At 37.4% G+C, this 17,078-nt stretch overlaps 2 protein-coding genes across 3 annotated transcripts; both read left to right on the forward strand.

Annotated features, from left to right (window-relative positions):
• The first annotated feature begins 1,889 nt into the window (after positions 1 to 1,889).
• On the forward strand, positions 1,890 to 8,508 carry srsf4 (serine and arginine rich splicing factor 4). Of its 2 annotated transcripts, XM_079589766.1 has the most exons (7): positions 2,019 to 2,197; positions 3,259 to 3,401; positions 3,610 to 3,672; positions 5,046 to 5,158; positions 6,401 to 6,609; positions 6,819 to 6,884; positions 7,018 to 8,225. In XM_079589766.1, the coding sequence occupies exons 1-7, from the start codon at positions 2,091 to 2,093 to the stop codon at positions 7,523 to 7,525; spliced, it is 1,209 nt and encodes a 402-aa protein (XP_079445892.1). In that variant the 5' UTR covers positions 2,019 to 2,090; the 3' UTR covers positions 7,526 to 8,225. The 2 variants fall into 2 exon arrangements, with proteins under 2 accessions (XP_079445893.1, XP_079445892.1); XM_079589767.1 differs by lacking the exon at positions 3,610 to 3,672 and having other exon boundaries at positions 1,890 to 2,197; positions 7,018 to 8,508.
• A 527-nt stretch (positions 8,509 to 9,035) lies between these two features.
• On the forward strand, positions 9,036 to 16,465 carry tmem200b (transmembrane protein 200B). Its single transcript, XM_079589768.1, has 2 exons — positions 9,036 to 9,365; positions 13,845 to 16,465. The coding sequence occupies exon 2, from the start codon at positions 13,881 to 13,883 to the stop codon at positions 15,090 to 15,092; it is 1,212 nt and encodes a 403-aa protein (XP_079445894.1). The 5' UTR covers positions 9,036 to 9,365; positions 13,845 to 13,880; the 3' UTR covers positions 15,093 to 16,465.
• The last annotated feature ends 613 nt before the right edge of the window (positions 16,466 to 17,078 follow it).

Consider the following 17,078-nt stretch of genomic DNA (forward strand, 5'->3'; position numbering starts at 1 on the left):
TTACTCGGATCCGCCCACAAAGTTACTTGCGCTTTGCGCTTTGACACTTGCGTTTCAGATCGTTAAAATAGGGCCCTTGGTGTGCATTAGGAACAAGAATTTGACGATGGAGAGTTCTCCGTTATCAAAAAGCAGTATTTTTATGGATTCGAGAGGTGTTACTTTGACACAAATGTTTTTCTTGCAATAGCCTGATAGATAGGCCTACCTCAACCTTCAATTATTCTCTCATTATTTACCCTTATGTTGTCTCAAATGCAACTTTCTGTCTTCCACAGAAGATATTTTCACAATTGTGATGTTTATATCCATACAATGCAAGTCAGTAGGGTGTTAACTTAAGGTCCTGAACTCTCAGGATCCAAAAAGGACACAAAGGCAGCATGAAGTTAATTAATTTGACTCCAGTGCAAACAGGGAAGTTAAATCAAACTTCTAATCATAATCATGCCCGGGAGACTAGTGAAGTCATGATTCAGATTTATACTGAAAAAAGTTAAATTTTACTCTGCCCTCAAGTCAAAACTATTAATATTACTTCAGAAAACATGAATTAAACTATTATGTGAAATGCTTCTCTTTGTTTACCAGGTGGTTGATGCATAATGCCAAGTCACAAGAAACAACACCATTAAAAATATAATGTCCTATGGTGGGAGACCGGTCTGGCTGACATAAAAGAAAACTGACAAGCTGACCAGCTGTCAATGGACTACACTTGAATGTTTGTCTGTCTGTCACAAAATCTACCAAAAAAAAAAAAAAAAAACATTACTCCTGCTAAAGTTATACTTTGTGACCCCATATCTCCTGCTATTGCACACACATGTTACCGTCCATGCAATGCCACTCTCCTCTAGGTTTTTTAGGTATTTTATCAATTGATTAAAAATACTTTCTAGTTCAAAATAGTTAAACTGAAGTGCCTTGAAACCCGCATGCATTATTCATTGTGTTGTCGTGATTTCCACTGAAACAGGAAGACAGGGCAGGGCATATTGAACAGCTCCTCACCTTTTTAAAAAAAATAGCCAAAATTGTTTAGTTTATCACAGACAGTTCGGCCAGAGCCGTAGAGCTCGGCATAGCCGCAGTAACAGTTTCCTAATCTCTGTTTCTCCCAATCTCCGCCATATCACTTTAAAATATAAAATTCTGTGCATTCAAATAAGTCCAATACATTTCCTGGTATGATCCACTCTGTGCTATCGTGTCTTTGGACCGGAGCAGACTGTCTGTGCGATGTGGCGGTTTCACATGACACTAACGTGCAAACCAGACTTAATTCGGAAAGCATATTTACACTGTTTGAATCGTTCCCTATCCATAATATGAACAATTTTAGCAGCTTCAGCGTATATTTATAGTGTAGGGGGTGGGATGCTTCCGATTCTAGCATTTGATTGGACAGAAAATCTGATGAGAAGCTGAAGTGCAGAGTGATGTCATCAAAATCATTGGGCCATATTGGCGGAAGTGAGAGACTGTACGTTTTGAATTGCTTATATCTTCTAAATTTGAATTTTGTCATTGTTTTGGAGCACAGTTTATAACAGTAAGGCTAACATATTCATACTAAAAACCCCAAAACTTACATTTTGATTTCATGGGATCTTATTCTGTGCAGAGAAGAACAAGCTGCATCTGGTCAGTACAGCGGTGCATTATTCTTCTGGGTTCTGACATCATCATACCTGCACCTCTCTATTAGATATAGGCCAAAACCATAACTAGATTTTTCCACCAATTTTTGTTTGTTTGTTTTGACCGCTTCCAAAAAAAAAAAAAACAGAAAGCTTTTTTCTCCCATTACTGTTGCAAAATTAAGTGTTGATAATTTACATTTCTTAAAGTTAATACTACTTAAAGGTCGGTAGCGAGAAAAGTAAGCAATAACGTATGGTTAAAAATCTTCACAACCGCAAAAATTTTGACTACAGGCCTCATGACTTTTATTTTGTAAAACACCGGGCCCCTTATTTTGAATACTCTTTAGGACTTTTATTTTGGAAAACACTACTGCGGGTCCCTTATTTTGAATCTCACATGTTGTTTCTGGTTTTTGCACGCTTAGCTACTGCACCGGGAAAATGTCTCGAGTTTACGTGGGAAAATTGAGCTATCGCGCCAGAGAGAAAGATGTTGAAAGGTTTTTTAAAGGCTATGGGAAGATACTGGAAGTGGACCTGAAAAATGGGTAAGTAATATTCTCTTTATACAAGCAAATTAAATGTGCAGCCGGAACAGCGATTGAGTCATTAAGAAGGATAAACTGTTTGTTCTTCTGCTCCATGTGATTTTAAAAAGAGCTATATTATGAATTCATTATCATAATTACTAATTAATTACGCATTAGAATATATTTGGAAATATTTTCGGCTGTTAATCGGTATTTTTTAATATATTTTTTAGCTGTTTTAGCACAGCATGCTATTGCTAACCCCCATTGTTTCCAGGGTGGCCTCGACTGAATTCTTCATTTTGTCTTTTTTTTTGTCCCATTCACTAAACAATTACTGTAGTTGATATTTACTTTTTATTATATAGGTACAGCGGGGTCTGATGCCCTCGTAAAAATGCGTATATTTAAAAAATAAATTTTATATATATATTATATATATATATATAACGTTATATATATATATATATATATATATATATATATATATATATATGCGCGCCTATGCAGTGTATATCGTTATATAATTATAACCAACAATTTGAGTGAAGAGTTTAACGTTAGTTAAAACCGTCAATTGAAACTCATTCGAGTTGCATGATAATGCTTTTTCACAAAACGTGTGGAGTTTAAACGCACATTTTCAGTGTGGTGTGGTCTCTTTTTTTTACCCTGCTGTTTGTATAGGTGATCTTTAACTCTGTCTATATGTAATACTTTGGGTTCATATGCTTGTGTTGATATATATATATATATATAATAAATAAATAAAATACAAATACGTATATCGAAGGAATTCACAGTTCACGGATTTAACTTACATTAATGGCTAAATTGACTGACAAAAACTAAACTTTGTGTTTCAAGATGAAATAAGTGAATACAACATAAAACTGCTCATCAAGCTATTTCATGACTTTAACCATTCAATTATGGTATATTAGCCATATAGGGTAACAAGAGTAACCAATGGAATAGCTGAAAAAGCTATTTTGATGATTAGACAACTTTTTTGTGTGTTGTAACATTTTTAACATGCATATTTTCCCTCAAAGCTCAACTCTCATCCATCTCTTTAGATATGGCTTTGTAGAGTTTGATGACCCCCGTGATGCAGATGATGCTGTGTACGATTTGAACGGCAAAGATCTGTGTGGGAAGAGAGTGATAGTGGAGCACACCATAGGGCAGCGCCGTGATGGAGGCAACAGATCTGGGAGAAGTAAGATATCCATTCTTCCAGAATACTATATACCATATACTATTTCTGTTTCATATTTTTTTGGTAGATGTTGGATTGTGCAAACACTGATTTTTCTTCAGGCTTCTCAGCTGGAGAGTTAGGTGCTCAACATGCCCATTATGATTTTTAATCATTATACCAGAATTAGGTGTTTCCAGAATTTATGTTTCCATTAATGTCACCGCAGGTCTTCAGGTAAAGGGGATCGGCTCTGGCATGGTTTCAACAGTTCCATCCGCAACTCTGTTGAGTAAGACATTGATGGTTTAAAACTGTGAATCACTTGTCCTTAGGCATGTTAATGTCATCATTGATTTGTTTTTGTTGTTCATCTTCATATTGACTCACTTGATCTAAAAACAGAATGGAACAGCATGTTTGAGAGTGCCCAGTCTCTGTATGAGAAGCCTGAAAATAGTATGTTTGTTAATTTCTTTTGTAACATCACATGCAGTTACTGTTTAACTTTGTAGGGAGCAAAACTGTTTGGATGGTAATATTATCAATGTTATTTTTGATGGGTGATTCTTCAGATGGGATAATATTTCGGTTCTTGAAGCAATATAACAAATAGTGCACTTTAAAAAAAAAAAAAAAAAAAAAAGGATCTGCCTCAAGTAAGTTTCCCTAAATGAAGAATCACCCTAAACATTTTTATTAATTCTAAATATTGTAATTTCTGCTTCACTGTATGCAGATATCTATTGTTGCAATATAATTGAATGAGTTCTTTTCATTTTCTAAATGAAATAACTTTTTAATTCAAAATAATGTCAAAGCTAGAAATTTAACCCTCAATGTTTCATTAAAAGAGTCTGACCGCCTGCCCCTTTTGCTGGCCATGGTGTCCCCCTTTCCATGCGTGTGGCTCTTTGACCAAACTGGGCCCCTGGGCAGACCATTAAAGCGAGCCAATGTGAATGAGGACCGCTTTTCCCATTAAGCCGGGTGGTGAGGATACCATTGGGTTTAGGAGATGTGGGTTGAGCTCTTTTAGGTGCCTGTAATATGTTTTGGTTTTATTTTTTTTCACATTTTCCTTTTCCCCTGTTAAATAATCTTAAAAATTTAAGTACAGCGTAAGTATGTTATTTGGTGGAATATTTTCAGTTCTTGAAGAATAAATCTATATTAAAGTGATAGTTCACCTAATAATGATTGTCATAATTTACTCACCCGTATGTCATTCCAAATTTGTATGGCTCTTTTTCTACAGACAACAAGATATTTTGAAATATGATTAACTTTTCTTTCTTTTTTTGTCCAGTTTTGGACCCTACTGATACAAAAAACAACACCATAATTCTTTATAGTCATTTCTCCAGCATGTCTTCTTTTGTATTACACAGATGACATATGGGTGAATAAATTATAGATTAATTTTTGGGTGAAATGTCCCTTTAAGTTAGAGGGTAGAATTCAGTTTGTAATGTATTACACTAGTAGAAGTAAAGCCAGTTTCTTAAACCATAAGTATTTTTTTTTTTTTTTTGTCGATGTTATAAATTTAATCTTTTAGTGTTTCTGTGTGTGAAATCCACTAAGTCTTTAAGGCTTGAGTGGACACTCCATTGTCTTTTACCAATCCTGAACTGTATCCATCTTATTCTCGTCATTTTGAAGGTAATAATCGGTATGGGCGTGGAGGAGGGGACAGGTACGGCCCACCTACTCGCACGGATTACAGGCTGATTGTAGAAAATCTGTCTAGTCGATGCAGCTGGCAGGACCTAAAGGTACAAAAACACACTAGTTTTAGTTGTCTTTTGTTTGCTAAGGTGAACATCACTGTTACTATTACTTATCCTTAGGGATTTGAACAAACCCCTCACTCAAAGACATGAATGACTCCACTTGTTGAAGGAGAGGTGTGCTGTTAGTTTTCAGTGTGATCAGACTTATGATTTTCACCTGTCGGATGATAAAACGGATAAAAAAAATGAAATAGACTTGCATCGAAAGAGTGAATCAGACCAGAATTATAGAGATGTGAAGATGGCCGCTTTTTTTAAGTAACTTTCTCGCAACTACATAGCAACCTGCTAAAACAATTTAAACACCTTAGATTTTTTTTTTAGCAACCAACCATAACACATTAGCTTTGTTGTGGAGAGTTATTGCACAAGCTAGCACCACTCACTTTTTCCTTAAATCATATATCCCTGCCACTAGCCCCTCTATATCAAACTATGATGTCTTTTAAAATCACCATGAAATCAAAATCACAAAAATGTATGAAATATTGCAGGATTTATTAAATGTGATTTATATGTGCACAATTAAATGAATGTGCTCTTCTAATCTTTAATCGAATAGAATAACTTCCCCTCCCTCTTGCAAAGATATCTCTTGTTTGATTAATGTGTTTACTGGCACAAGGGCAGGACAACCTGTCACTCACAAGATCATACCGATAGCAAACCACAACGTTCCAAGCAGTATTAGATAGACAAAAATCAAGTCCCGCCCTACTTTTTTCTTCTTGTTTGAGAAGCCGTTTCGCAATAGGGAAAGACGGGTCACTGAATGAGCGACACCTTGTGGTTCCCTCACAACAAGACAAAAAGTCACCCTCCAAAACTTTCACCCTCAGTTGGGGTGAGCTGCCAGCCTCCACCCGAACAGCTGAGAACATCACATCTTTCATGCAGACGCCCCTCTTCCGCGAGCACTTAATCCCCCACACTCTTGAACCAATGGACTTACACAAACGCACACAAAAATTCTCTAGCTGGGTTCCTAATCTAGTTGTCTAATAAACCTGGCTGTTGGATTGTTGGCTCTTTGATGAAAGCTTTATCCCTCTTTGTATGTCGATTTGCTAAATGCATAAATATATAATGTAATAGGGAAGAAAAGACAATAACAACTTCAGTTTCATTCCGACTTTAGGCACTTTGGAAATTGTAATTTAGAAAGTCTGTTCTGTAAAGTGGTCAACGATTTTGTCTAGTCACTGTGTCATTGATTCATTTCAGGACTACATGCGTCAGGCTGGTGAGGTAACGTATGCAGACACTAATAAGGGCCGCAAGAACGAGGGGGTCATAGAGTTCAGGCAGTACTCAGACATGAAAAGAGCCCTGGAGAAACTTGATGGCACCGAGGTCAATGGAAGGAAAATTCGTCTCATCGAGGACCGACCTGGTGCCAGACGCAGACGCTCCTATTCTCGCAGTGCCTCCAGGTGAAAACAAATCAATTTTAATAATTTAATTATATTGTAAATGTGGGAGACGTATAACTGATAATGAAGTTAGATTTTGCATTTGTGTTAATGTCATGTAATTTGGTATCAAAAAGGATTAGCTAAATGAACTGCTTGTAATAAAAGCTGCTTTAGAGGTTCACAGAGAACATGTGTAAAGTTTATTGCTTCTTGCACACACCCTTCAGGTCTCGCTCAAGGAGCAGGAGGTCTCGCAGGAGCCGAAGCCACAGTCGAACCAGTAGCCGCTCAAGGTAGGCGAATTAAAGTCAACTGTCACAGTTTTGTGTTCCATGAGTCCACCAGAGGGCAGTAATTGCTATAATAAAAATAAGTTCTGTGGCTTCAGTCTTGCTAATTTTTCTTACTGTTCCTCCACCTTTCCAGACCTTCAGGCTCGCGATCACGCAGCAGGTCAACCAGCAAGAAGACGAAGGGTAGGAGCAGTAGGATGGAGGAGAGCAGTAATGGAGCTCGCAGGGGAGGTGAAAATGCCAGGGATAATAGCTTGAGCTGCAGCCCCCAGAGCAAAAAGAGCAAACGGGAGAACAAGAGAGGTCGCTCTTATTCTCGATCCAGATCTCGATCTAAATCTCGGTCCAAATCTCGATCCAAATCTCGATCCAAATCTCGGTCCAAATCTCGGTCCAAATCGGGTAACAACAGGGATCTCTCCAGGGAGTCTGGGTCTAAATCTCAGGAGGCCACCAAGGGCAGTGATGAAGGCAGAGTGGCTGAAAGAGTGCACCGTTCTAGAGCTCATTCTCGATCTAGATCACAAACGCCACCAGATGCTGATCTGCGCAGGGGATCTAGATCCAGATCCAAATCTCGCTCACATTCACGCTCAAAATCGTATTCTCGATCTCGATCCCACTCAAGGTCTCGTTCCTAAGTCCAGTTAAAAAAAAAGATTTTTCTCAATCAGTATTTTTCATCTTGTTTTCCAGTCTAACTCAAATCTTTAAAACAAGGATATATCTTAAATTAATGTTTTTTTTAATGCCCCGCTGACCTTAGTTTTTTTTCACTAAATTGTTTGATTTTTTTTTATTTTTGCTTAATACGAGATACAATTATTTGCTGTTGGGGTTAGAAAATAAACTTAAATCAAGGTATACTGTCTGAAAACAAGTCTGAATACGTTACATTTTTGAGAAGAAAAACTATCTTGTTTTTAGATGTTATTTCTTGAAAATAAGATGACAAAAGACTGAAAATTATGTTTTGCAGTCGATGTCTAAATGTTGTTCTGCCCTTCATTTCTAATCTTTGAAGCAAACCACACTTTTTTTTTTCTTTTTCTTTTTGTCAAATAGATGATAGGTATTAGGGAAAATGCTTGCTTATTCACAGTTCAGTATTTTCTGGTATTGTTAACCTTATGCATTATTTTTAGTAGTGTTTTTATTTTAAAACTGCTTGCATATATTTTATTCATAAAGACTGAGTAAAATTGAGCCCACAATAGATGTCCTAACCTTTGGATTGTATACTTTAGACATGTTCCATAAATGTTGTTAAGATGGGGCAGAGTTTATGGTCTTTTTACAACAAATTTCTCCATACAAAATAATAAAAAAAACTGCCTCACAATACTTTGTCATTCACTTCATTTACACAGGTTATATGTGGTGGGTTTTCCTAATATTGTTGGTCAAAAGTATAAAGTGTTTGAAGAAAATAGACTGTCAATTCAAACCTATATGATATTGTGGAACTTGTATATTATATTGTGGAACAACCATGCAATGAAAACGAAAAACCGAAAAAGTTATCTTAATTGTCCCTCTTTCTCTCTAATCTCAGTCTTTGTCTTTGTCAATTATTAACATCATTTTGTCATCATTGACCTTAAACCTAGTGTGATGCTTTGAGGAGTGAATGTGCAAGTGCGAATGAAAAATCAGAGCTGAATTTGTCAGTGAGGAGAGGAAAGAAAATTGGCCCATACGGGTTTGAAATGATAGGATGAGGGTGAAGAAATTACGAATTTTCATTCCTGAGTGTACGAATCACATTATTAACAACATCGTAATGTAACAATTTTATCTTGAATATATCATAATCTATAAAGGTAATTTGCGGACAGTTATATATCCTCTCCATGTAAAAATAATTCCACAAGATGTCGCCAACATTCAGATAAAAGGGGAAAAAAAGCATGTGTCTGGTATGTCTACTCTATACCTACTTCCATCTGTGTGCCTGCTTTCAGGCATTTCGTCTTATTTTCCCTCAATATTATGACAAACCTATGTATAAACACATCCACCAACATATTTTGAGGCTTTACTTATCAAAACCCTAAAGGGGGTAATGTAGCCTGTTGAATGTGTATTATGTGCCATGTCTGATTATATGAAAAGCGAACTGAAGTCTGGTCACTCACTCCATTGAGTCTCATAAAAAAAACACGACGAAGAAAGGAGGCGCTCTCCTCAACACTTTACTGAGGGAAGTACACGAAATGTGAACATTGGAGAACGGACAGACGTTAACTACTGATAAAGGAGCGATATTTGCCTTATCTTTCTTTAGAAAGTCAGTTCGTTTAACCCTTCAGTGTCCTTTTCTGGAGAGGAAGAGCTGTCATGGGAGACGCGCGGCACTTCGCACGCGTCTGGATTATTGATGGAGAACCGCGAAACTTCGCAGTGGATGAAAAACATCACGAACACGCGAGTCCAGAGCGGTAGAACTATGGAACGCGGACGCAATACACTGTAACAAAGGCAAGTAAACGCATTGTCTCTTGAGGCGCGTCTGATACTTTGTAGCTAGTCAAAGCGCCAATATCAATATCGTGACCTTATTAGAGGTCGATATATTCTAAATGTTAGGTCTATCTTAAGTTTGGACGCAAATTGAGAAATTGTGCCTTCAACACGGGCTGTTTCATTTCATGTCATATACAGATAATTTTATTTAAATGCATGAATTTGAGATTGAGCCCACTATTAAGAAAAAAATTAATAAAGCTTATGTGTAAAATGGCAATTAATTACAATGAGATAATGGATCATTTCTGGTTAATTTATTGAAAATGTTCTATATGGTGCATTATTTAACATGCACAAAAAAATTTGCGAATAGCCTACTAGAATTTTAAAGAATATTTTAATGAGGCTTACTGCAATGTCAGAAATTTTCGTGAATTGTGAATACCACTTTCTACGTGATGTGATGTGAAAAGTGGTAAATGCAGCAGAGGTGTCACAATGAATCAATTTAGACTGTTCGTAGGCCTATGCATCTATGCCAGTAATATTTAGTGTTCAGACATGAATGTAAGCGACAGTCACGTTCGACTACAATAGCTAATTGTCTGTACAAATAATCAAGCAATATTTTGAAATATTCAACACAATTCGGATTTAACGATTGATCTACATCTGCTGTTTATATTTTATACTCTTGTAGCCTATAATTATTTTCACCTATTTGGGAACCAGAGTGAACACCCATTAAAAGTAAAGCTGAAATTTGTAATGGAAAAAAGAGGTCTGGAATTCATCAGTCAAGTCTTTTGATGAATCAGTCCAAATATATGCTCCAAGAATCAGATGCATGGCACTATACATTGTTTCTCTATATGGATCTCGTTTAACTTACAGAGTTGAACATTTTCATAGTTGTAAAGGGATACGTTTAATTTTTAGGATCCAGCATTGATTTCAAAAGACAGTTTTGACCAAAATTACATATTATTGTTATTATTATTATTATTATTATTATTATCATCATACACAATTATGGCCACAGCCTCATTGTTTACATTGGCCATATTACTTTGCATCTTTAAATACTGACATTTTGCTTTCAATTTCTATCTGATAAGTCTAGCAGAACATCCGAAGCATTTCCTATGAGTTTAAACAAACCAAGCGAGTCGGCAGAATTGTAAATTACATTTTTTAGAGTTGTTGAGAAAACCTCTGCCAATGGAGCGTTTGTTATTCCAGAGTGAACTTGGAATATTCTCATTTATGGACTTTGGAGATTCTTAGTGGTTTCATTTATATTTGCCCTGCCTGGTCAATGCCTACAATCAGCACAAGGCTTCCCCTTTGGGTGTCCAGCTGGGTAGTTTATCTGTCAGTGTGGAAATATGGCATGCCTCAAATCTAATGCAACAGTTTACGAATTGTTTGAGGGATTGGGAATATTCTTGCTGCAATAAAACAGCTTCAGACACTTTACTTGTAAGGATGGTTGTATTTAGAGCATATACCATTTATTTAAATAGATAGTTTATGATTTGTTTGTGGTGCCCCATTCAGAAGACTCAGAATTGTACACATCTCTGAAAATCTCAGCAATGCTGTGATTTATTATGTTTCTGAAATTGTAACTAAATTGTAAGGGAATTACAGTTAGACCCCATAACAAAACTAATATGCTCAATGAAGACCAGGAGTCAAAGTTGAAGTTAAGTCAGTTGACAGAGAGTTTACTGAAGATAGATTTCTCCAGACTTCCAAAGGTCGTGGACATGAGTGAGAGGATCTGGCCTCAAGCTAATTTAGGATACAAAAACACTAGTACTTATGAATAGTCAGTCATTTCTACCTGTTCAGATAGGTTAACAGTACAGATAATTCTAGCAACTTCCGAACATGGTATTATATTCTTTATGCAAATTAGGTCATTTAAAGACATTATCTTTGACACACTTTTAGTCCAGTCATTTTATGAAAAAAGGTTGAACAAATTGCAACATAAGCAATCTCAACTGATTTAGTATCCTCAATATGTCCTGAGTTGGAAAACAAAACAAAAAAGCCCCGAAGAATCCCATTAGGGGAACGTTTAGAAAAAGACTCAAATAGCCTATTCATACGCCTATTCATTCTTTTCCTCACGTGAATAGGGTAAACATTTTAACCTTTAGATATCACCATGAAAATTACTGAGTTGATTACTTGCATCAAGACAAACAAAAAATGTATTACAAGTTTTTTTTTTAATTGTTTGTTAACATGGGCAAACGGAGCTTAATCTAATTATGTATGTGCTAATTTGCATAAATACCACAACAGATCTAAACATAGATAAGCCAGGTGAAAATGTCTTGTTGAATCTTGTTGACATATAACAGTAAAATACTTAATGTTAAGGTCTGAATGGAACCCATTTAGGCTACCCATGAGCACAAAGAGGCAGGAAAAAGTGCTTTAAACCATTTTATTGAGTGTATTAAACCAGTATTATTATTGCAGAGATGGGGTTTGGGGCTGGGTCCGTGGGTTTCTGGGGGATGAGTCTGAGGGAAGAACAGGAGACAAGGGTAAGGAGAATGCAGAAGACAAAAGGTAGGTAAAATAAAAAATGAACCACCAGAAACAGTCCCACGGACCCAGCCCCAAACCCCATCTCTGCAATAATAATTAATAAAGGCTGTTTAAAGTACTTCTTCCTGCCTCTTTGTATTTATGCTCATGGGTAGCCTAAATGGGTTCCATTCAGACCTTAAAATTAAGTATTTTACTGTTATGTCAACAAGATTCAACAAGAAATTTTCACCTGGCTTATCTATACCCAGTGTTTATATCTGTTGTGGTATTTATGCAAATTAGCACATACATAATTAGATTATACTCCGTGTGCCCATGTTAACAAACAATTAAATAAAACTTGTAATACATTTTTTTGTTTGTCTTGATGTAAGTAATCAACTCAGTAATGTTCATGGTTATATCTAAAGGTTAACATTTTTACCCTATTCACGTGAGAAAAATAATAAATAGGCATATGAATAGGCTATATTTTGGTCTTTTTCTAAACTTTCCCCTAATGGGATTCTTCTGGACATATTGAGGATACAAAATCAGTTGAGTTTGCTTCTGTTGCAATTTGTTCTAGTTTGACCCCCATTTTTGGCTTAAAATGACTATTTGTTCTATATACATTCTATATACATAACAAACTTCGGTAAGGGTCACAGGTGAGTCATAAACTCCGGAAAGACTCTTCTAATCTAGGACACTGTTGAACTCTGGAGACTATTGCTTTGGCATTGTTACATGCATCCCATAATAATAAACAACCTTTGCAACTCAATTAGACAAAACTATGATTTCTAATTCATTATATAATACAAGACAATAATTCAGAATTGTTTTGTGCCATTTATCCTTGAATTTCTCATCAAAGATGCACTGGTTCAGACATGGGCAGCCTTTTGTCTTTTTAAGTGTTCTTCACAAATGTTATAGAATAGAATAGAATAGAATAGAATAGAATAGAATGAGGCATTTATATAGCGCTTTCATATGTACTACTGTACACCCAAAGCGCTTTACAATGATGTCGGGGTCCCTCCTCAACCACCACCAGTGTGCAGCATCCACTTGGATGATGCGACGGCAGCCACAGTACAATGGCGCCAGTGCGCTCACCACACACCAGATACAGGTGGAGAGGTTATGCACCAGTTAAGCAATTACAATTAAAGTCCATGGGGTAAATGAACAATTCATTCATTTCTTTACACAGCCCATGAGTCAAAGGCTTCATTTGTATTTAACCTGGAACATTCCTGTAATTTATTACTATGTATTAAGTGCTTTTTGAAGTTTGCGAAGGAGAAATCACTGCACTTGTTTTCTTAAATTATTTAAAACAAGACAAGCCCCTATGGATTAAATATTAATATAAGCCATTATAACTAAGTCTGAGTAGGACTAAAAGAAAAAAAATAACAGGAGCATTAGCATCAAGGTTTCAATCACACAGTTTAAACAAGGGATTATAATAGTTGTAGCATATAGACGATCCAACCTGTATATTAGGCTGCGTTTACACTTGGCATTAACACGCGACCTGTATCCCGATGTTGTCGAAATACATGATACATGACTCTTTTCAACATACAAGATTAATGTTGGGAAACTTTGATTGTTAGATTAAGTACTCTTGTGATCAATTGTACTTTTGTTTAATAAATCACAAAAATTATGTGCTGTGGGCACTGCCACAGAAATAATTTAAATATTGAGTGGGAAATATGATTGGTTATCCAGATACATAGGCCACTTAATGTGAACAAATGTAAAAACGCTGTGTCGTTATTGGCTAATGATCCGATCTGTTTGATTGCATGTTAATGCCAAGAGTAAAATTCTAAAATTCTCTTGCCTTGAATAAATTACTCCATGCATGTCAACAATTGACCTCAACCTTGATATCCCCTTTCATCCTCTTTTTTACAGATTCCCATAAGGGATCATTACAGACCAGCTTATGCCATGAGGACTCAGAAGTCCTGCGGCCAGACGTCAGGCACACCTTCCCGTCAACGCCTGCCACGTTTCAGTCTTCACTCCAGGCGAAAGAAGGAATGTGTAATCCAGGGAAAGCTGCGTATCCGTTCCATGCCAGGTGCCTTTCTGGTGCTTGGGGTGGTGGTTGTTGTTGTTGGCACTGCACTTGCCGTGGCGGGCTACTGGCCATACAGGGCTCATCGATCATCAGTGGACACAGTAGAGGAAGGATCCTCTGGAACCGCTTCAGGATGGGGAATAGCATCCAAAGGACTGCTTTCTGCAGCAAGTCTGGTTCATAGTGAAAGGATGAAACTTCTAGGACCTGTCATAATGGGAGTGGGACTTTTCATACTTATTTGTGCCAATACAGTACTCTATGAGAATCGGGACAGGGAAACTCAAATGCTTCTGGCTCAGATGCGGAGTGTCATTTGTTCTGTTTCTGCAGCCATGCCTTCGGCTGACCTCTTGCAGGTGAACTCTCTTGCCAGGCACTATCAATGGGTCAGCAGTTTACCTGCAGCCCACCTGAACATCCTCTGCCTGCATGAAATGTCCAGTTCGGAGCCTCTACTCCAAGTGAAGAGCGTGGATGAGGAGGACAGCATTCAGCAGCAAGACACAGTGCACACTGAGGTTCTTCATCATCAGGACTCTTCCTCTTCCCCCTCTATTCAGTCGTCCAACTCTTGCAACAACAGCAAAGAGATATTTTGCACAGAGGAACAGGGGGCCACCTCTGCACTGAATTTGCGGCAAGAAAGTCACTTTGGACTTAGCAACTGTATTGCCACATCCTCTATGTCCACACTAGGTGGGGAGGACTGTGAGATCTTCTCCATCCCACCCAGACGCTCCTATAGCATGAGCCACAGGACTAAACCACATATAGTACCCAGGGATCTGGTTCATCCAGAGTACAAGCCTGTGTCTTCTATGGGTCACCATAGACTGCTTCCAGGACAATCCAGCTCAGAAGTGTGTGTGAACATGGTTGGAGTTGGCGTTACAACCCTTGACCTTATACCTGTGGAAGAGCAGAGGCACCGCAGCTGGCCTCGGCTAGATCTCGGAAGCGCCAGGAGGTATCTCAAGCTGGAGAACAAAGAGGACTCTGTTGACAAGTTACTGGACCAGCTTGAGCAGCAATGTTTACAGATGAACAAAAGCTATGGCTCAGGTCCCTTCCAATGAGCTGCAGTTTAATCATTACATTAATGGATTGGCAGTTCCCATAGTCATTAGGAGGAATGTCACTAAGTGACATACACTTGGAATAACTCAAATTGGCAGTTTCCAGTGAATATTATTTGCACAGTTTCTGGAATCCCTTGAGGCCAACTAATTTCTAAAACCTGGCCATTTATCTCACTTGACTAGTTTTTGTAACTAGATTGTTTGGATATTTGCGGAGTATGGAAATGTCAATTGAAAGAACATTAACACCTGCAACATGGTCCCTGCTGCCCTTGACGATATGGGAATATAAATATACGTCCTGAAGGAACCTAGAGATGGAGGTATTTTACAGTCATGGGAATGTGCTAAACAGTTTGTGATGTCAGATGATTGGATGTATCCCACGGCTTGTGTGTAAAAGCCCAGTTGGTGGGATCAGTTTGTTACTGTTGCTAAAGTCCTACTTGTTACTAGGACACAGTAAGCAGCATTTCTTAATCTATGAGGTAGAATAAACTAAGACCTCGGCAGTGACTAGATTCAAAGTAAACACATTTCTGACTTCCGAATTCAGGTCAGCCAAAAGCATAACTCTGGATTTGATAGAGATAAGAGCCAAAAATAGAGAATGCTGGTTCTTTGACCAAAAAATTGCTTAATCCAAACCGTGTGATTACTATTGAATTGTCTATTATAATTAATTTAAATGGGTACAAGTTAAGATAGAGCAACCTCAGTCGCAATGTCTGTAAATCTTTGTCCATGGTTTCCCAGAGTGTCTATTCTCCTCGTATCTCATCTTTCTTCCATCTTTGCCTGAAGCATTCATGATGAGGGTGCAGTGCCCTCTTGGCTTCATTAACCAAGGTGATCAGTGTTTTTGCATGCACTAATGCGGGTATATAATTGCTTTCCCTTTAAAAGGTGGAGCTTGACAGAGCTCCTCCTCTTTGCAGTGAGAATGTGTAACTTCACTCTGTTTACAAAAACAAGGCTGCCACCCTGTCTCTATTTTGTCTGTGTAGCCTGTTTTGGTACGTTGTGTTGTTTGCTGTGTGTTCTCAATGTATACTGAGCAATATCCACAGACTGACCAATCAGTAATTAGATACTTTACACCACATTTGAACTGAACTCCATGCCTGTGTTGCAAATAAAAGGCAAAACAAAACCACTTTGAATGTAAGTGTTTGTTTGCTGTCCGTGATTTTTCAAGGTAGCATCAGGGGGTCAAGTTGTGGCTTGTTGTGCCCTTGCTGGTAGATGCAGGCCAAAAACTTTTTTCTTCATCAATGGACATTCATATGCAAGATGAAAAAACTCTTTTTTTCTAGTTTTAGTGTTCAATGGTCATTCATATGCCATTGTCAGCTCAGAGATTGTCTCACAAAAAGAAAAAAAGAAAAAGAACTGAGAGCACATGAAGGTGCCAGTATACAGATTGGGAAATCGCCCAGTAGGAATAGGAAGTAGGAGTAGGAATAGGTGTGACGGGCAAAGCGGCTCTTGATGTCGTATTTAATTTACATTGACCCTTGGCTTAAAAAAAAATCTAAAATGTATCAAAAACTTTTAACCTTGCTATTTTATTTAAACTCTAAAGGACATTTATATTAATTCATAAAAAAATAAAGATGGAATTTTTTTCTCAGAAAAAGGCTAAACATCTGACTGATTTTGGAATCCTACAACAGGAATCCCTGTTGTTTAAAGGTGCAGAGAGGCATAATATTATTGTAATGAAGCAGAGCTCAGCGATGTGCTTTGTTATATGTGCAAGAATTATGGATGTTTGCTGTAACCACTCAACCATACAACCTTAAAAGCAAGGTCTGTTTCAGTGATGATGGATGATAGCATTGTAACTGTTTTCATAAGTGTGAATATGGTGCTTGTACTGATATTACTTAGACATTCTATTTTTCTTCAACCCAAGTTTAAGAAATTAATTCAGCTTGACCTACTGATTGTACAGACATCAAATCTTTATACTTTTCAACT

Source organism: Phoxinus phoxinus (assembly GCF_949152265.1).
Source record: "Phoxinus phoxinus genome assembly, chromosome: 19".
NCBI lineage: Eukaryota > Metazoa > Chordata > Actinopteri > Cypriniformes > Leuciscidae > Phoxinus > Phoxinus phoxinus.

What these genes read in the sequence shown, in the direction of transcription:
- srsf4 (XM_079589766.1), top strand. Translation starts at nt 2,091, where the DNA reads ATGTCTCGAGTTTACGTGGGAAAATTGAGCTATCGCGCCAGAGAGAAA. An exon ending in GAAGTGGACCTGAAAAATGG is followed by an intron (nt 2,198 to 3,258) that starts GTAAGTAATATT and finishes CCATCTCTTTAG; the next exon opens with ATATGGCTTTGTAGAGTTTG. An exon ending in CGAACCAGTAGCCGCTCAAG is followed by an intron (nt 6,885 to 7,017) that starts GTAGGCGAATTA and finishes CCACCTTTCCAG; the next exon opens with ACCTTCAGGCTCGCGATCAC.
- tmem200b (XM_079589768.1), top strand. Translation starts at nt 13,881, where the DNA reads ATGAGGACTCAGAAGTCCTGCGGCCAGACGTCAGGCACACCTTCCCGT.